This window comes from Akebia trifoliata, chromosome 13 (genome assembly GCF_017979445.1).
Source record: "Akebia trifoliata isolate Shusen 1 chromosome 13, ASM1797944v1, whole genome shotgun sequence".
NCBI classification, from domain to species: Eukaryota; Viridiplantae; Streptophyta; class Magnoliopsida; order Ranunculales; family Lardizabalaceae; genus Akebia; species Akebia trifoliata.
The window spans coordinates 3,186,222-3,207,737 of record NC_141387.1 but is presented as its reverse complement, the minus strand read 5'-3'; the positions used below and the strand labels follow the sequence as shown (position 1 = coordinate 3,207,737).

The window sequence follows — 21,516 nt, the reverse complement described above, 5'->3', positions numbered from 1 at the left end:
AGAAAACTTGACATTTTCAAGAACATCCCCACTCGACTGCTCCTTTCATTTGCCAAGTTTGGGGTCAAGAGAATAACTTACTTGCAATCTGACTTAATGTATGAAAATAGTTTCTTGTTTCTAGCCAACCAAATTTTCCAAAATAAGATTGCCCCAAGATGAAAGTGATGGGAAGTCATCGTTCCGGATTTAGATATATACTCTTTCTCTCTCTAATTGAACCATAATATGTCTTCCTTCAATAGTCAAAAAAATCAAGCAAAAGTTAGAAGCAAAATTAAGGGAATCACATGTAGAAATCAAACACTAATTAAAAGAGATTTTTTTAAATGGAAATGTTCAGCACCCTAATATTTACCCTACATTTTGTCCTACATGGGTTAGAGATCATCCTCATAAAAAATCAACGCATTTTGATACTTCTAGCCCCATGTTTGCAATTTGAAGAATCGTTGACCATCTATTTTTTGTAATCCATTTTTGATGAGGTTAGACGTTTTGAAATGGGCTGATATTCTATGAGGACGATCTCCTCATCAAAAATTAGCCAATTCCAAAACTTCTAACTCATGTAGGACAAAACACGTAGGGTAAATAGTAGGGTGCCGAACATGCCCCTCTTTAAATTTGTTAAAAAAAATTAAAGAGAAAGAAATTTGGTGCGAGATAAGGAAATGTGCTGTACCAACTAATCGTCCCCCATTTTTATTTCTTTCTTCTCCAAAACGAGTAAAAGAGACGACTGACATTTTTCTTTCTTTCTTCTCCAAAATCAGTAAAAGAGGCGACTCTCTCTTTTTCTCACTTTTTTTTTTTTTATTATTATAATTTTTTACTTGGAAAATTTAGTCTTGTCCCCTCATTTTTTTATTGGAAGAACATGAGTAACATTTTAGATCTCATAATTTTGGTTATTCATAATTGTTTACTAATGTAGATCTCATCATATCTTTGTCTTATCTACATATATATAAATATTCTCATAACTTTGATTTATTCATGATTGTCTACATATATAGATCTCTATGTTATCTAGTAGATACCCGAGAATTGAACAAAATAAAGATTGACCGAGGCTTGTGTTGAACACAATGTCCTTAAGACAATTTTGTTCCCGTAACTTGGTGCCCACAGATCAATGAACCATTGTTTTCCAAGATACAAAGATCACACATGCAAATGCAGCACTTCAATCTACACATCTAGCGAACCGATTGCTAAGTTTGTACTCTCAAAGAATATAGACGAGAAATCAGAATACAAGCAAGTTAAAATAATAGAAAAGAGAAAATTTTTGAATGAGAAAAATTAATGTCGAAATGACCTATTTATAGAATATTAAGAGACATGGTGTCTCTTGGAAAAGAAGGTTCTAAGAGACATAATGTCTTTTGGAAAAGGAAAGATGTCTCTTAAGAGACGATCTAAAATCAAAAGATGTGTCCTAAAAAGATGAACATTATAGGAAATCAAGAAGTGTTCTAATTGAACGGTGATCGGAATTAAGGGGCATGCCCCTTCAAAAGAACTAAGTCAAAGCCCAACACATAAATTAGCAAAAGGGTCTGTCGCGCACACCCATGTGATGTCAAATTGTCAAAATATACAGCCCTCTGAGTGTGCATCATGTGCCCGCACATGCATTAAGGATTTTTTGGACCAATGTATTAAATCCTTCTTGAGTTCATATGTCCCTTGTGCGCGTGCATGGATTTATTCAAGTCTCTCTCTCATATTTACTTAAGTGACATGAGAAGTTTTATATAAGAACTAGACAATTTTCTTATTCTTATCCGGTGTGAGACTAAAGAGTTTTACTAATAAAGTCAATAGTTCTACAATTTTCTTATTCCTATCCGAATCCAAATTTAGTGGGATTGGTTTCATCAAGTATATCTAAATTAAAATATGGTTCAGATATGAGTTGATGTCCCTTGACCCGAGTTGGATCTGGGTCAAATATGGTTCCATCCTTATATCTATCAAATCATCTTTTACCAATCAGGAATTGTTGGGTGTAGTGGTCAATGAATCTCTCTCTAAAATGGAGAGGTATAGAGTTTAAGTTATAAATTTTAGTAATTTTATTTAAAATAATCTTAAATAGTTTGATATTATCTGCAATTTTATTTAAAACAATCTTAAACCATTTGATATTATCTAACTTGAATCAATAAATTCGATTGGATTAAATCTAGATATAGTTTTAATAAAAGTAAAATGGTTCAGATATAATTTTAACTAGTATGATCTAATTCGGATTCAGATATGAAAATGGACATACTCACATCCAACCCATATTAAATTGTAGAAGAGGGTTCTACTTTTGAAGTGGGCTGCCCGCTTTAGAGTCGGACTCGTAATTATTAACTTGAAAAAGCAAAATTGTTAGAGGGGGAGAGAAGTGAAATCCTTCCCTTTTTATGAGCCAATTGTCAAACCAACTACTATACGAACAATCCTTTCCATTGCTCTAGACCAAGGCCGGCAAATCAAACATCTTTATGTTAACAACACCTTTCACGTGGGTGGGTTGTTGGGGGTGGGGGGAAGGTTTTAAGTAGGTGTAAATAGCACTTGAGACCTGATTGCTTAACGATTCATGAAACAAATAATTGAACATCAATTATTTGGGTGTGGGGAAGGGGTTTTAAGTATTTGTAAATAGCACTTGAGATCTGAACGTCAATCACATGGATTTGTTAAATGTTGGATGTTGGGGGGGGGGGGTTGGGGTGTGGGGAAGGGGTTTTAAGTATGTGTAAATAGCACTTGAGATCTGATTGCTAAACGACACATGAAATAAATAATTGAACCTCAATCACATGGATTTGTTGAATGTTGGATGTTGATGGATGGAAAAAAAATATTATTATTGACTTCATATTCAGAGTAACTTGCATGAGTAGACCCCTCTGTGAGCGATAAGATTGAAGTGTAGCCACTCGAAATAATCACACCTTGACCGAATAATTAACCAGTCGCCTTCTCGACAAGACTTACATACTACAGATGAATTAGAAAGTTTCAAAGATTCACCTGTTTGTAGTAAAATTTTCTGTCCTTCACCATGCAGGTGCATACCATCTGACTCACTGTTCATTTTAATTACCAAAACGTGAAAGATAACGAATTCGGAGATTTTTAAAGTGACTATTTCGCTTTAAACCTAAGAAATAGTCACTTTGTTCTGAATTTAATTTTAACGAAAACATGATTGTTCACATTTCCGTAATTAAAATGAACAATTACCAGAATCGTAAATAACTCGTTTTCATCTCACCAAATAGTAATTCACCCCTCATCTATATAAGATGACCCCCTTCTAACTATTAACTCAGTTATCGTATCTGAATTAATCGAAAGCTCATCAGCTCATCGTAGTGTCTCTTAACATGGCCATTCTCTTCCCACACTGTTCTTTACCTTTTTCTCCCTCGTCTTTCTCAAACAAAGGAAAGCTTAGCCTCGTTCATGGAGACCATAATGTGAGAGTACCTTCTCTCCCAAAGAGGAGAGAACGTCTTATTATAAGATGTGAGACTGCAGTTACTACCGACGGTGCAACCATTGCTCCTGCTGATTATCCTTTGATACGAAGAAGTGATTTTCCAATTGATTTTAAGTTTGGGGCCTCTACTTCTGCTTTTCAGGTTTGCATTCATCATCTCATGGTTCAAACATTAAAACAACGGATATAAATGCTGTTTCCCTTGACCCTTTCTTTATTTCTTTTTAGATCTATACTTTTGTGCCCTTGCTATGCCAGCCCGTGTACTAAAAATCGCGTCCAACTCTTCCTTTTATTCTGTGGAAATAGTTTCGGACATTGCTGATGTGGATGTGTCTACAGAACCATAGATAGCTTTTCATTGAGATATGAATGAGAATTATATATGGTTCTGCGCACACCAATGTCCCAAACGTGACAATTTCAATGTTACTCTAGCACTTTACGGGGCAGTTATTGTGGGCTATAATATAATGAAATGAAGCCGTGTTTGATGGGAAGGCTTCAAGAGATTATGTGAAGTCATGCGTGCATTCCACTACTCGATCTTTCGTTCTAAATGACCTAAAACCCATGTTCTTATCTTCCAGTCCAAAAAATAAATAAATAATTCTCACAAAAATCAGTTTTGTTCGCTCTAAAATTGGATCTTCAAGCTCTTCAACCTCTGTCAATATTTTTGATCAATTCAACCTTATCTTGAATCTATCACATATATTTTAACCCTTTGAAGAAAATTTTAGATCTTTCTTTGTAAAATTTCATTGTTTTGGACTTCCAAAAAGAAAATCTTATTTGATTTTTTTTTTCCAAAATTGTCCTCGATCTTCAAGCTCTTCAACTTGTATGCGGTAAATAATTTTGAGTCTTGATAAAATGACTCGCTAGGTGGCATACTCAACAGACTCAATGGCGTGACAAGTTCAGGAACCGTAGATCTTTACGCCTCGATATCACAATTGCACTTCCCCATAAAAAAAAGTGTATCCCGAGGGAGGCAGGTATCCTGAGGTGGAAAGATCTATGGTTTCCAAACTTGTCCATGTCAGTGAGTCGATTCAGTATGCCACCTAGCAAGTCATTTAGAAGGAGTCATTTGTTTTTAATCCATTCAAATCAAACTTAATTATCTTCAATCCATCGTTTTAAACTTAGTAATAACACTCATGTTTTAAAGGAAATAACTTTGAAACGGGCAGCCCGCTACAAAAATTTTATGAAACCCCTCTCCATTGAATTACACGTGGCATTTTCAAGAGGGATTTCAATTTTTGGCAAAATTGAAATTAATTCAAAAGGCTATGTGTCTTGTATCAAGGAGGGTTCCTTCAAATTTTGAAGCAGCTGCCAACTTCAAAGTGGGACTCTGTTTTAGAATAATTACATGAAATGTCGTACCAATCCTAGAAGAACAAAACTAATCTTTAGGAAATCTGTTTTTGTCCTCTCGTACATTAGTTTATGGAGTCCGGATCATATACGCCTACAGTGGAGGATTGAAACCCTCTAGGAACAAAAGATATTTAAGGCATTAACTCCTTAGATTGTGGCTTACGTGGAATGTGTTGAGGTGTCAGAAGAGATTTCAATCCTCCATCATGGGTTCATACTAATAACATCCATCATCCAACTCCCTTTTACCATTCTAAGGCTTTGACTCGAAATTAAGATCTCTCTATGGTGAGGAGATCATCCTTACCAAAAATCAATTCCATTCTAAAACTTCTAATCCCATCAAAAGTGATTTGCAAAAAATCGACGGTCCACAATTATTCAACTTGTAAACGTGGGGTTAGAAGTTTAAGAATGGGCTGATCTTTGGTGAGAATGATCTCCTCACCATAGAGATCATCCTCACTAAAAATCAGTCCATTGCAAAACTTCTAACCCATATTACACAAAACACGTAGGGCAAAACGTACGGAGCAGTGAGTGAGTGTGTGTGTGTGCGTGCGCATGTTTATCAAGCAAAGTATTGTACTTTTTTTATCGGTAAGCTGGGATTGGCTGAACCCCCTTTTTAATAGATTAACAAGAATAATTACATCTTAAGTCATCATACATAATTCTCGACAGCTCTTGAGAAATAGAAAAGTTATCCTCAATCATTACATAGTCTCTAATAGTTGATCCCAAATGGACTAGGAAATCTACTACTCTGTTGGTTTCTCTCAAGTGAAAATCAAAAGTGCATGAATCAAACAAAGACGAGAAAAGTTGAATTTTTCTTACGAAGTCTCAATATTTCCATGTAGGACAATATTGGGAGACACTATTTATCTCCAATAAACTCCTTGCGAGCCTCTCTCTCTCTCTCTCTCTCTCTCTCTCTCTCTCTCTATATATATATATATATATATATATATATATATATATATATATATATATATATACATTTTGAGTGGAGATATTTTGATTTATTGTCTTTTCTTTTTTATGTGATGCAGTCGGAAGGGCCTGCTGATATAGGAGGAAGGGGACCTAGCACATGGGATCATTTTATTACTCCAGAGGACTCAAAATGTGCCGCATAACCCCTATTCCAACTCTCTCTTTCATCTTATTTTTATGAAATATGTGCCTAATTATCTAACTTTGATTTCCTTGTATACAGTTGAGAGCGCCGCTCTTTCGTACGTCCACTATAAAGTAAGTGACAAATACACTAGCTATCCGAAGATAACGTACATTAGAGCATCTCCAATGCATGTTATTTCAGGCGGATAGTAATGTCAAATTTTGGCATGACCAACCAAAACCATGCTCTAACACAAGCTCTAAAAGCTGTCTCAAATATGAAATATGTTATATCCTATGTCAAATTTGACATTTGATTTAACATATCTAAAAATATAGAAAAGTATCTTTCAGGTTAGAAAATTATCATTTATATTATTTTTTCTACCAAACCATCATTCAAAGCATAAAACAGTGTCCTTTGGATTTACTTATTTTTGCCAAATTGTCATCTAAAGCATAGCAATGGCATTTTTTTGAGACCAAACATTGAAGTGGCATGTGCAAAATATTATATTTTTTCATTTTATTATATCAAAAACTAAAACTGAGAGAGAGAGAGACAAATATAGCATTACCATTAGAGTTGGTCTTAGTTTAGTACGTTATCTCTAACCAACAACACCTACTTGATAGGCAATATATGTTTTTTTTTTTTTTTTAATAAATAATAAAAAGTAAAAATATTTTTTTAACTATTTGATTGATGTCTATTACTTGCATTCTATTCCCATTATTTTAGAGTTAGGGAGACATCAAATTAGATTATTTGATTAAGGGTGTAGGTAAGAACTTCTCGTTTAAGTAAAAGAATAAAATAGGAATAAGAATTTTTGTAGTTGATAAACAATTTAGTTTCCATCCCCATATTACTCTATAAAAGAACATGAGATGCACAATAAATACCCATTTTATTTATTTTTATTGAAGCAAAAGGATAAATAATGCACCAGTCGGGAAATGGCTAAATTACCATATTGTTCTGCTCTATTGTAAATATATGTAGAGATCGACCACTGTAATTAATGAGAACACAACATAAAAAATGCATGGTTCAATAAGATTGTGTACTTCCACGAACAATGATGAGATCCCTTCAATATTTCGTGCAAAACATAGTTACAATCTCTCAATCTTACTTCCTCCCAGTAAAATTGAAAATCTCCTTGATAAAAACTGTAAAACGAGTTTATTATTAATTTATTACCTGTACAAAGATGTAATTTCCTCTACAAAAAGAAAATGTAATTTGAGGACCAACGGAGTTGCTCTCATCCATTATGCCCAACATTATACAAGGCACAAACATCACAACATTATTCAACATGTGCACTTGTCACACACGACAAAAGGAATTTGGCAAATGAACGCTACCCTATATATGTTGAAACTATTAGTTGTTAGTGTTGATCAAGTCTTTAGGATCTGTTTTTGTTAGTTGCTTAGTGGATTGAATGAATAATCCCTATTCTTAGGGAGAAGTTGTTTGTTTCCTAGTCATTAGGTGGGCTGCAGATCTTTCTCTGTTCTGTTATTTTTGTAAGGCTATATATAGCCAGTTCAGTAACTTAATTGAATAATAAGAAGAACTATTTCTTCTAAATTCTTTTGTGTTCACTAGAGAAACAACAGAGAGTTCTTATCAAGTGGTATCAGAGCCCCGTTACAAGGGCCTGGTTGAAATTAAGAAGCAGCAGTCTTCTAAGGTATTTAGTAACAAGAATATGGCGACAGAGAATGGATTTGTGCAACCAGCAATCCCGAAATTCGATGGGCATTATGATCATTGGTGTATGCTCATAGAGAATTTCATGAGATCGAAAGAATATTGGAGTGTAGTAGAAGATGGGATTCCTGCAACAGCAGAAGGAGTTCAACTCACTGAAGCACAGAAGAAGGTGATTGATGATGCAAGGCTGAAGGATATGAAGGCAAAGAATTATCTCTTCCAAGCCATAGATCGATCACTCCTAGAAACCATTTTGAACAAGGATACAGCCAAAAACATTTGGGATTCCTTAAAGCATAAGTTTCAGGGGACAACACGAGTGCAGCGAGCGTAACGACAAGCTCTCCAAAAGGAGTTTGAGATGCTGAACATGAAGGTGGGAGAGTCTGTGAATCAGTACTTTGCTCGTACTCTTACTGTGGTCAACAAGTTGAGAGCCAATAAGGGAAAGATGGATGATGTAGCAGTCATCGAGAAGATTTTGAGATCCATGACACCCAAGTTCGATAACGTGGTGTGTTCTATTGAGGAGTCAAATGATTTGGATGTTCTTACCATTGATGAATTACAAAGTAGTCTTCTAGTACATGAGCAGCATATGAAAGCTCATGTTGTGGAAGAGCAAGCATTAAAGATTACTCTTGGAGTCTTCAGCAGAAAGAGGACGAGGTCGTGGTGGAATTCGATGACGAGGAAGAGGAGGAGGCAGACGGAGCTTTGACAAATCATTTGTCGAATGCTATAACTGTCATAAGCTTGGATACTTTCAATATGAATATCCAAAGAAGGAGACAGAAGCAAGAGCAAGTTATGTGGAAAGTGGTGAAGAAATGTTGTTGATGGCGTACGTGGATGATAAAGAAGCCAATAAAGAAGAACTGTGGTTCCTCGATTTTGGATGCAGCAATCACATGTGTGGCAAGAGAGGGTTTTTCTCAGATTTTGAAGAAATTTCAGGGAGAAGGTGAAATTGGGAGATAATTCAAGCATGGATGTGATGGGTAAAGGCAATGTGCGAATGCTGGTGAATGATTTTGTACAAATTATTACTGGCGTATTCTATGTTCCAGGATTAAAGAATAGCTTGATAAGCATTGGTCAGCTAGCTGAGAAGGGACTTTCAATTCTCATACAACAAGGGACATGCAAAATTTATCATCCTGAGAGAGGGATAATTATGAAGATTACAATGTCCTCGAATCGAATGTTCAAGATGTTTGCTCAAACACAACTGAAGGAGGAAGCATGTTTCAATTCTTTCATGGAAGATCCAACTCAACTTTGGCACTGCAGATATGGTCATCTAAGCTTCAGTGGTCTGAAAATTCTTCAACAAAAGGGAATGGTAAAAGGACTGCCTTGTCTTGAAACTTCGTCGAAGGTATGTAAAGATTGCTTGGTGGGGAAGCAACGGAGAGACCCATTGTAGACACCCCATTTTTGCATCCGCCTGATTAATCAACTCGTCAACCCGATCGCAATGATTCCCAATGATGAATGTGTATTCCATTGCTTTATTTTGTTACTAGATGTGTTTCAGAAATCCGGATGAGGTATCTCAAACTAACAAAACCTTAGAAACCACGCTACGCTAGGAAAATACGACTCCAGAAACATAGAAATCATCATTTTTCAGACAAAAAGAAGCTTCACGATAAAAATCACTAAAAAACTATCAAATTACCAAAATACCCCTAACATCAAAACAACCCTATAGCCTACATTACGCTAAGAAAAACCCTTTCAAACACATAAAACAACAAATTGAAATCAAATAAATCATTTCGCCAATTTTAACAGAATTTGACAAAATTACGAAAATGCCCCTCATTAAGTTCATGACTATTTCACACAAAAAATTTCATAAATGACACAAACTAATATTTCCATTTGATTCCTTACAAAAAATCGATTCTAAAACATCCTAGAACATTAAAAACCGACTTAAAACATGAAAAGTCCTCTCCGGGGGCAAAACAGTAATTTCACAATTTTCATAATTAAAAATTTCGAAATTAATAAATAAAATATTAAATAATTAAAGTGAAACATTAATGAAATTAATTTAAAATTTTGAACCTGAAAAATCGATCAATCGGGTAAAATTGTTGAGGGTTCGTGGGATATTTCTTTAAGGACCCCTCCATTTGGGGGTCCAAAGAATTAAATATATTTAGAGGGGGATCTCCAAAAATTAAAAGTCAATTAAGCAAGACTGAAGTCAAGGTATTAAAGTCAATCAAGTAAAACTGAAGTCAAAATTAAAGTCAATCAAGCAAGACTGAAGTCAAGATATTAAAAGTCAATCAATTAAGACTAAAGTCAAAATATTAAAAGTCAATCAAATAAGACCAAAAGTCATAATAGAACTCTAATTAAATAATAACTCTATCTAATAGAGTTCTAACTTAAAAACAATTCTACCTAAAACAATTTTAATTAAAACACAATTCTACTTAAAACAATTTTAATTAAAACACAATTCTACCTAAAATAAGTCTAACTAAAACACAACTCTAATTAAAAGATCTCTAATTAAACACTAACTCTATCCAAATCAACCCCTAAAAATATCTATAAATAGAGGTGCTCACATCCTATTTTCGTATCAAATCAAAAACCCTAGGAGAAGTAGGTCTAGAAGCTCTCCTAGCCCCCCATAAACCCTAGTTTTGGAGTCCCAACTCCTTACCTAACATCCTTCCTTCAATTTTAGTCTAGAAAACACCTAAAATCCGCAACAAACTTGAAGAGTTCAGATTCAAAAACAAGGAGATACCTTGATCTAGGATATCCGAAGTCAAATCCGGAGACAGAACGAAGCAAGGGAGTACAGTACAAGGAACTCTTTTGGTCAGATCTGAGGGAGCAAAATCCTTGCTATCGGAAAGGTATCAGTTTTTTATTATTATTATTTTTATTTCTATCTAGGTTTTTAGCAATGTGATTTACTTGGAAAGTTAGTAGAGACCGGCTTTAGCCGGGCGGAGTTGGTGCCTAACACCTTCCAACCCCGTAACGTGATCCCCGGACTCTTTTTCTCTTTCGTAGATTAGTTTGCCTTTTTTAGAGTCAGTTTGGTTCCTAGACCTTAACAACTAGGTGGCGACTCCCAAACCTCAAGGGTCAAAAGCGGATCCGCGCACCCCGCGGATCGAGGGCGCTTTCACCCATTTCCTAGGGAAGGCACTTGGAGAGCTTCTCAAATTCTTGAACTGGTGCATGCCGATATATGTGGACCAATCAGCCCTATATCCAACAGCAATAAAAGGTACATGATTAGTTTTTATTGATGACTACAGTCGAAAAGCATGGGTTTATTTCTTGGTTGAGAAGTTAGAAGCATTTATTACCTTCAAGAAATATAAGAATCGTGTTGAAAAAGAGACTGGTTTGAGTATAAAATGTCTTCGTACTGATCGTGGGGGTGAGTTCACATCACTTGAATTCACTAATTTTTGCAGTGAGAATGGTATTTGAAGGCAACTGGCAGTTGCATACACCCCTCAACAAAATGGTGTTGCGGAGAGGAAGAATCGAACTATCATGAATATGGTTCGGAGTATGCTTTCAGGAAAGAAGATTCCCAAAGCATTTTGGCCTGAAGCTGTGAATTGGACAGTTCATGTTCTCAATAGGAGTCCAACTCTTGCAGTAAAGAATAAAACTCCAGAAGAAGCTTGGAGCGGATTCAAACCATCAGTGGATCACTTCAAGGTATTTGGGTGTGTATCTCATGTTCATATTCCTGATTGCAAAAGGACAAAGCTCGATGACAAGAGTGTAAGATGCGTTTTACTTGGAGTAAGTGAGGAGTCAAAGGCATATAGGTTGTATGATCCCATGTCTCAGAAGATTATAATAAGTAGAGATGTGGTGTTTGAAGAAGACAACATTTGGGATTGGGATAAAAGCCATGAGGAAAGTATTTTGATTGACTTGAATTGGGGATGCAGCTGTTGGAAATGGAGGTGAAGTTGGAACTGATGAGCATACTGAAGAAACTGAAATTGATGGTTCAAATAGGTCAAATGAAGGCAATTCATCTAGCTTAGGTGAAGATCCTTCCCTTGAATCTCTTGAACAAAGGTCAAGAAGGCAACCAAGTTGGATGAGGGATTATGTAAGTAAAGAAGATTTATCTGAGGGAGAAGACATGGCATATTTAGCTATGTTTGCAGCAAATGATCCAGTTTTATTCGAAGAGGCACTAAAAGATGCAAAGTGGAGATCAGCGATGAATGTGGAGATTGAAGCTATAGAAAAAAATGATACTTGGGAGTTGACGAATTTGCGTATTGGGGCAAAGAAAGTTGGTGTGAAATGGGTGTATAAGACGAAACTCAATGAAAATGGTGAGGTGGAGAAGTACAAAGCCCGTTTAGTCGCAAAAGGTTACACTCAAAAACATGGTGTTGACTACACTGAGGTTTTTGCACCTGTAGCACGATTGGAGACAGTTTGATTGATAATTTCTCTTGCAGCTCAGAAAAGGTGGACAATTTATCAACTAGATGTCAAGTCAGCCTTTCTTCATGGAGAACTTAGTGAAGAGGTTTTCGTCGAGCAACCTCTTGGTTATGAAAAGAAAGGTAATGAACAGAAAGTGTACAGGTTAAAGAAGGCTTTATACGGACTAAAACAAGCTCCACGAGCTTGGTATAGTCGGATAGAGTCATATTTTGCTAAGGAAGATTTCGAGAGGTGTCCTTATGAGCATACTTTGTTCATCAAAGCGGGAGAAGGAGGTAAAATTCTAATTGTCTGTCTCTATGTTGATGACTTGATTTTTACAAGCAATGATGAGCATATGATTGTTGAATTTAAAAATTCTATGATGCATGAGTTCGGCATGACAGACCTTGGAAAAATGAGATATTTCCTTGGTATAGAAGTAATGCAAAGACCGGAGGGTATTTTTATCTGTCAAAGGAAGTATTCACAGGAGGTGCTGAAAAGGTTTGATATGGATAAATGCAATTCAGTCCATAACCCAATTGTTCCAGGTTGCAGACTTATGAGAGATGAGAATGGAGTAAGGGTGGATAGTAGTCACTACAAACAAGTAGTTGGCAGTCTAATGTATTTGACTGCTACTCGGCCCGACATTATGTTTGTGGTGAGTTTTCTAAGTAGATATATGGATCGCCCCACAGAACTTCATTTTCAAGCAGCCAAGAGAGTGTTGAGATATCTAAAAGGGACTTTTGATTTTGGGATACTTTATAAAAATAGAGGAGATGAGAAGCTGGTTGTCTATACAGATAGTGACTACGCTGGAGATTTAGATGACAGAAGGAGTACTTCAGGTTATGTTTTTTTGTTAAGTTCAGGAGCTGTTTCTTAGTCTTCAAAGAAACAACCAATAGTCACTTTGTCTACCACTGAAGCTGAGTTCGTTGCAGCAGCTTCATGTGCTTGTCAAGCAGTTTGGGTAAGGAGGATTTTGAAGGGTTTTAATCATGTTCAAAATGATAGTACAATGGTCTTTTGTGACAACAGCTCAGCTATTGAGCTTTCGAAGAATCCTGTATTACATGGTCGAAGCAAGCATATAGATGTCAAGTTTCATTTTCTGCGTGAGCTTACAAAAGATGGAGTTGTAAAGTTGGTCCATTGTCACACTCAAGAACAGGTTGCAGACATAATGACCAAACCATTGAAGCTTGAGATGTTTGTAAAGATGATAGGTTTATTGGGGGTCTGCACAGATCCAAGTATAAACTGAATAAATTGGTATTCAGTTTAAGGGAGGATGTTGAAACTATTAGTTGTTAGTGTTGATCGAGTCTTTAGGATCTGCTTTTGTTAGTTGCTTAGTGGATTGAATAATCCCTATTCTTAGGGAGAAGTTGTTTGTTTCCTAGTTATTAGGTGGGCTGCAGATTTTCTCTGTTCTGTTATTTTTGTAAGGCTATATATAGCCAGTTCAGTAACTTAATTGGATAATAAGAAGAACTATTTCTTCTAACTCCTTTTGTGTTCACTAGAGAAATAACAGAGAGTTCTTATCAATATATATGGTGAATTACTATTATGTGAGCAAAAATGAGTTATTTACGATTCCAGCTCACTGTTTATTTTAATTACCAAATCATGAACAATCATATTTTCTTTAAAAAAATTCAGATCGAAGTGACTATTTCACAGGTTTAAAGTGACAATTTCGCAACTTTAAAAAGAAATTATCACTTTAAACCTGTGAAATAGTCACTTTAAAAACCTCTGAATTTGTTATCATTCACGTTTTGATATTAAGATGAACATTGAGTGAGAATTGTAAATTCGTCAAAAGTTGATCACTTTTTTGTAAATATCTCTCATATGTATATGGTGTTGTTATAATCATGCAGTATCACATCTAATTTTTGTCTACATCATCATTAGTTGCAAAAAAAAAAAAAATCGATATGCTTTACAATAAATTTTATATAAAAAGAAAACAAAATTTAATATTTAAATAAAATATTTACCAATGGAAAATGTGGTAAAAATATCAATAGAAACTTTTTAACAGGGCTGTTTTTATTGCAAACCACAACTAAATTAGGATTAAATTATTTTAAAGATCATAAATTAGAATATAAAAGAACTTAATCCATCAAATCTTGCAAGATATATAGGTTCCAAAATGTCCCCAATTAGGTCCGAGTCAGATCCCTTTGGGAGCCCCCATGGTGTGGTTGCTTGCAGTAAAGTGGTATGATAACCTTTTATCTTTAGACAACTTGAAGGTTGATATATCCCGAAAAAAAAATTGTTCATATGCTGCTTAAGCCTTAGCCATTACATCAGCTCTAGTATTTATAGGTGCGGAAGAATGAAATAAGGATTATCATCCTGTGAAGGTTAGAAAATTTTATGATCATAAAAGAATATAAAGACTGGGGTGATGCTCTTTCAAATAAATTACAAAATTACCATGAATATTCATTAGATCCTTATACCTTTGTTGATGGATCAAACCCTTCCATCCAAAAGAAAATAGTCATTAATTACACTTGACACGGATGTCATAAGGACATTTTTCTTGAATATGTCATTTTTTTTCTACTAGTTCCCATGTCATAGACGTGGTCATCCTTTTTTGGGTTAAGGTGGTAAAAGAAGAAAAAAAAAAATTAGAAAGGTACTATTGGAAAAGGAGTAGAAATGTAAAGGCAATAAAATTCAAGAGATACCATTGAAAAAAGAAGAGAAGGGGAAAGAGAATAAGTTAGAGGGATATTATTGGAAAATGGATAGAAGAGATAAGTCAACAAAGTTGATAGGATATTGTTGAAAAAGGAAGAGAGAATATAATAAAATTAAAATATCCCTCGAGATACATGCACGAAAAAATCTGAATCATTCTATATTGGGGATAAACATTGGGGAAAGTTTTATTATATGGATATTTAAAAAATAGAGCACAAAATGGAAGCCCTTAATCGTAGAACAAGCAACAAGGAGTCTAGATCAAGGATAACATTCAAGCCGGACAAATCAATCAAATTGATTCCTTCCATTAATAACCCTAAGGGGTTGGCTCAATGGCAATTTCAGACTAATAAGCAGTTAATGCTTGTAGGTCATGAGTGTGATACTCAGTATGAGCATTAATTCCTCAAGGGCCACCCCTCACTTGGTGTGTGTGATGTGCGGACGTTGCGCATGCCCCAGGACTAATCCTTGGACAAGACCATGATCTATGGATTGGGCAAAAGCCCATATACGGGCCTGGTCTGCTGTCTTCAAGAATGGTCCATTATCAAAAAAAAGTTTGCATCCAACTAAATTATCATTTATTACTTTATCATAATTGCAGGATGATGTGCAGTTGCTGAAGAAAATGGGAATGGATTTTTACAGATTCTCCATTTCTTGGAGCAGAATACTTCCTAGTATGTTTTTCAACCTACTATTTAATTTGGTGTGATGAAATTCATAACCTTTCAAGCAATACTATGGTAATGATCATGACTGGAAATATTATAATTAAATAATAAATTTCAGCGTCACCCAATTTCTTTATTGGTCAAATTAGAAAATTACATTAAATACTTGTTATTTAAGATTTTCAGCTCCAGACATGTTAAACCATAACCAACTCGTTTTTTTTCCCAAAATATTATAGTTTCCCCTAGAAAAATAATAATTGTGAAATTGGATAAAAAAAGTAACCTGAAAAGGAAGAGTTGGTTCAGTGTACAGTACCTTTTGCAAAAAGAATACAAAGCATAGGCATAGTATATGTTGATGATGGGTTTTTTGAGAGATACTATTGCCACACCAAATTTTGATAAGGCCACACGAATTCCAATGTAAATCACCAAAGAATTGCTTTTAAACATATTGACTAGACCCTAGAGAAGACTTAAATTTATAGGTGTCAACCTATTTTTAACTGGTTCAGGGTCATCCATGATTGCCCCATTACAAGAGATGTTTGGATTTTTTAAACAATCGTATTTTAAGAGGCAAGAATAATGTGTTCTATGAATATTTGGTTCACATCAGCAAATAATTTAGCTAATTAAGGATTAGTTAACAGTCTCATTTATGTCGATTAAACCTGTCTAGAAATGTTGAAACCAGATGCTAAGAGGGTTTAAAAATGGTAAAATATTTACATTTCTAAAGGCAGGCAGGTATGGGTCCTGGAAATCATAATCAACCCCAACAAATGGGAAATTGGATTGAAAAAAATATATACATTTATTTAAATAATATTTGTAAATGTAGAATACTATAGCCTTACTATCATAGAATTAATGGAAAAAATATCCTCCATTACTCAGTATATTTGACTTTGGGGCTTGCAGAGGGTAAGGGAGAGATAAATGAAGAGGGTATTAAATTCTACAACAATCTCATAAACGAATTGCTCGCAAATGGTAAGAACAAATTCTTCTTTGTTTCAAGTAATTTTACATGTATTTTCTACCTTTGTTATGACTAATAAAGCTTTTTAAATTTATTTTTTTAGGAATACAGCCCTTCGTGACATTGTTCCATTTCGATTTACCCCAAGCTTTGAAGAAGGAGTATAATGGATTTTTGGATAGAAAGATTGTGTAAGTGTCTCCTTTTCTTATTTGTTCATCTTTGATAATTTATTTCTATTGATTATTTTAAATTCACGATTGTTGTGTATTTTCCTTTTTCTGCTTCTAGGGAAGATTTCAAAAGTTATTGCGACCTATGCTTCAAAACTTTTGGAGACAGGGTCAAATTTTGGGGCACAATCAATGAGCCAGATGTTTATGCAAAATATGGATATGTAGAGGGAATTTCAATAGAGAATGATGAAGCAAGACTTCCTTACATCTGTGCTCATAACATCTTATTAGCCCATGCCACCGTTGCTAGACATTACAAAGAAAATTATCAGGTAACAAATTAAATATGATACAACAATCATATTGCTTTTATTTTTTATAGAAATTTAAGGGTATTTTAGATAACAATAGATACAATCTTTGACATGAAATAAACTCCAACTCATAACAGATTAATTTAACAACAATAACGGAACACATCCAATAATTAACAATGACCTGGTTTCGTAATGTTGGACGCTATTACAATGCATCCTGTCCTGATATTCTAATATGACCTACAGCTCTATTTATTCAACTTATTCATACTCCAATTGACATTCTAATAACCATAAAGATATTTTAAAGATAACCTAGTAGCCTACATTTTTTATTTATAAAATCGGGAGTTGTAAAAATATGTCAATCGCCCTAAAAATAAAATAAAAAAAACTCATAAGAAAATATTACATAATTCCCTTTTTAGTAACCCTAAAAGGGAAACATAATACAAGACAATTACCCAAGAGTATAGTGGTCTGAACCCCACCAATAAAAGAAAAGAAAAACTACTAATTATGGATCATTGCAGTCATAATGATTTCTTGTGTCTCTATATTAGTCATGCCGTTACCAATTATTTTCAGGCTACTCAAGGTGGAAAAATTGGTATTTCAATGAGCCTTTTATGGTATGAACCATATACGGATTCTAAGCAAGATAGAGAAGCTGCAAGGAGAGCCTTTGCTTTTCATGCAGAATGGTTAGTGACTCTCTGATCAAACTTATAACTGAATATTTCGGATTATCACATTTCATGCTTACTCTAATGGGTCATATTCTAACACTAATGCCAAATCTAATGAGTTTTTCATTTATTAATAATTTTAATTAGGTTTCTGGAGCCATTAGTGTACGGAGATTACCCATTTATTATGAAAAGTTTGGTGAGGGATAGACTTCCAGAATTCACAACAGCAGAGAAAGAATTGGTTAAAGGGGCTTATGATTTTTTTGGTGTCAATTACTATACTTCAAGATATGCGAAATCCCTACCAATAACTGCAGATAGTGAACCAGTGAGTGTGCATTTTGACAGTTATGTGGATGTCAGAGGTATGCTAATTAATTTACTTTTTCTTTTTTCTTAGGAATCATGCAAAATTTGCTTTTTCTAAAGTGACAATCTTGGTGATATTTTTTTTTTCCAGAGTGAAAATCTGGGTAAAAGTAGTAAACCTCTGAGATTGCCACTTGAAAATCTGCAATCTAGTTGTTCATGTTTTGGGAATTAAAATGATTAGTGAGCCAGAATCGGAATTTCCTCAAAAGTTGATCACATTTTGGGAAATTTCCAGAAAATATTTTCTATTTTATCTTTTTGTGAAAGAAGAACAAGAAGATTGCTTTAAAAAAATTATTGGTTGATTTTTTATCTTATAATTTGGTTGGTGTGCTTGGTTTCGCATTGGTTGCTCAATTGAGATTATCTTCTATTTTTTCTTAATCTCTGTGTGTGTGTCTTTCCCACAGCGGACAAAGATGGAAAACCCATAGGCGAGGAAGTAAGGCCGATCACTGTTTCATAACATTTTCAAAGTTCTAAATTCTTTCACTATAGAATAACCTTCAATGAGAAAATTAATATGAAAATAATTAGTTTCTATATTTGGTAATTTCAATTATCTCATTATACATGTACGTAGGTCCATGAAGGCATTTTCATGGTACCAGATGGGCTAAGAGATGGACTGACTGTTCTGAAGCAAGACTACCTTAACCCTGACATCTACATCACTGAGAATGGTTAGTTTAAGTTGAGCACAATGTGATAAACTCTTTTTTTTCTTTTTTTTTTTCTTTTTTCTTTTTTTGATTGATAAGTTGGGGTTAAAGGGCCCCTCCCTAGAACATTACATCATTGAGAATAATTACAGCAAAGATCTTCTAATAAGATTCTTTATAACTCCTGTGGAATACAAGACGATACCTCAAATCATCTCCATAAGATGCCATTTTTGCTGAAATGTCGACAGCTCTGTTGGCTTCCGTCCAATAAAACTCGAAACCATGGTTTGAATTTCCTTCACCATCTCAAGATATCTCCATGAAGTCTCAATGTGATACACACTTTGATGATGATTTGTTGATCTAATAATCACCAGTCTTGATTAGGACAAATTTATGTTTCTGACTATCTAATTTTCAATGGTATGGTAAATGTAGGGTGCGTTGATGTTCACAGAGAACCGGGTGCTACAATAGAAATTGATGATGACAAACTAATAGAGGATGATCATCGAATCAAGTTCATTGGTCACCATCTCAAAGCAGTTCAAGAAGCATTGAGGTAAGTTTGAACCTTTCAGATGGGCCATTAATAATGCAATAAAAGAGACATCATCTCTATTATTCTCCTTATGTTGAGGATAAAATTAGAGAGCTTCAATTAACACACACTAATCTATAAATCAAAAGGATTTGTCCCAAAACATGCGCAACTTATGTCCAAATTCTGGTTTCAGTACACAATTCATTTTAATTATCAAAACATGCTTTTCACTTGAATTCATCACTTTTATATTCAGCGAAATCATTGATAAATTACAAGTGAGGTCGTTGATAAGGCAAAATCATTGGTATTTTAGCAATGAGTTCGTAGATTATAAAAGTGAGAAATCTACGAATTCATAGATTATAAAAGTGACAAATTCACTGTAAAAGCATTTTTTGGGAAATAACATGAACAGTATACTGAAACCAGAATTCTGTCATATATTGGGTGCACGAAATGGAGATTCACCCTATATCAAAAGGGTTGGTATGTTGTAAGTGAAGTTGGTGTGCCAATAAAAGCTCCTTAAAATTATTAATCCAAGTTTCAATTTTGTATAATAGGGAGGGTGTAAACGTGAAATCATACATGGTATGGTCTCTAATTGATGTTGTGGAATTGTCCGGCCACTATACTGTCCGCTTGGGGCTTAATCACACAAATTACGAAACCTTCATTAGAACCCCCAAAAATTCTGCTATGTGGTTCTCCAAGTTCTTGAAGAAGTCCATCCATGCCAACAACACCAATTAGCTCTTTCTCTCTCTTAGGCTGTTATAGTAGTGATAATGTAATAAGGTGTACTCGGTATGTGTGTACTGAACCAATGAACTTAAAGTCTATGGGTTCAAGCAAAAGTGTGACTCAGGTTCGTTATTCTCTGTTTGTTAATTATTTAGAATGAAACTGGCTTTGGTTATTAGCCGCCAAGTGGTTCTCAGAGTTCTTGATGAAGTACATCGAATCCTATGACACCAATCAGCTCTCTCTCTCTCTCTCTCTCTCTCTCTCTGATTGGCAAGCAAGAATTCCGCCACTCTTATCCATCGTAATAGAATATAAATCTTCTAAGTTGTCCAAATGATAATTGGTATTGCAGTGAATATAGCTTTTTTCGCTAAATGAGCAATAATGTATTGATTGTAAGAAAATGTACAAAGGGTTAAACCCTTAATTTACAAGACGAAGCTGAGGAATTGACGAGCAAGCCTATCTCCTAGGACACACTTTCTAGAAATCAAAGATACACTAATAAGATCCGAATACAATGTTGAACTATAGCTCATAAACTGCATACTTGGGTATGAATCTGCCACCATATTTTTCTCCCTCCAAATATGTTTCACCTACCAAATAAAAGATGAAAGCTTGTTGTGGTTTGTGGAGCCTAATAGTACTGGTCAACAAAGAGGTACTGTAAATCAATACCAGTATTTTCGTGATTTCACTAATATGATGTAAAATCCTAGCTAGACTTCATGGGGTATTTACATTTCTCGTTTCTGGTGAAAGGTTGCAATATGTAATTGCAAGTTCTCTTTTCATAGTGCAATAGGTGTGATCAGTGGACGAACCTCAATCTTGAGGGATCCAAGTAAAATCTTTGTGCTTCTTTGTGTGATTGCATCTTATCTTTTGTTTATTTTTCAATTTGATTTCTTCGTTGGTTTGCACCTATTTTCTTAACAATTGGTATCAGAGGTAAGTTTTTTAGTTCAAGTGGAAACAATAACCGAATAGAAGGGTAGAATCGAGAAGTTCAATGGTTTGAATTTCAGACATGGAAGATGCGAATCGAGGATGTTCTTTATCAAAATGACCTTTATCATCCTCTGGAGGAAAATTGAAAAAATTCATGAACATAACAAATGAAGACTGAGAAATTCTCGACAAAAAAACCCTGTGTACCATTCGATATCTCTCGCTTCGTCTATGGTTTTCAATATCTCTAAGGAGAAGACTACACCTGATTTGATGGTTGCTTTGTCAAGAATGTATGAGAAACCCTCCACCTCAAAAAACATTTTCTTGATGAAAATGTTATTCAATATGAAGATGGTTGATGATAGTAGCGTAGATGAGCATCTGAACGAATTCAATACAATCGCAAATGCAATTGTTAGGA

The 21,516-nt window shown here is 34.8% G+C and overlaps 1 protein-coding gene across 1 annotated transcript; it reads left to right on the top strand.

The window, feature by feature from the left end:
• The first annotated feature begins 3,330 nt into the window (after positions 1-3,330).
• Positions 3,331-20,321, top strand: LOC147387343 (furostanol glycoside 26-O-beta-glucosidase-like). The gene is made up of 13 exons (XM_086421867.1): positions 3,331-3,653; positions 5,959-6,034; positions 6,126-6,160; positions 15,565-15,640; positions 16,562-16,633; positions 16,726-16,813; positions 16,914-17,130; positions 17,704-17,819; positions 17,952-18,172; positions 18,590-18,621; positions 18,763-18,862; positions 19,283-19,406; positions 19,955-20,321. Exons 1-13 carry the CDS (start codon positions 3,396-3,398, stop codon positions 20,142-20,144), a joined length of 1,605 nt encoding a protein of 534 aa, XP_086277993.1. The 5' UTR covers positions 3,331-3,395; the 3' UTR covers positions 20,145-20,321.
• The last annotated feature ends 1,195 nt before the right edge of the window (positions 20,322-21,516 follow it).

What these genes read in the sequence shown, in the direction of transcription:
- LOC147387343 (XM_086421867.1), top strand. Translation starts at nt 3,396, where the DNA reads ATGGCCATTCTCTTCCCACACTGTTCTTTACCTTTTTCTCCCTCGTCT. An exon ending in TTTGCTTTTCATGCAGAATG is followed by an intron (nt 17,820 to 17,951) that starts GTTAGTGACTCT and finishes AATTTTAATTAG; the next exon opens with GTTTCTGGAGCCATTAGTGT. An exon ending in GAAAACCCATAGGCGAGGAA is followed by an intron (nt 18,622 to 18,762) that starts GTAAGGCCGATC and finishes ACATGTACGTAG; the next exon opens with GTCCATGAAGGCATTTTCAT.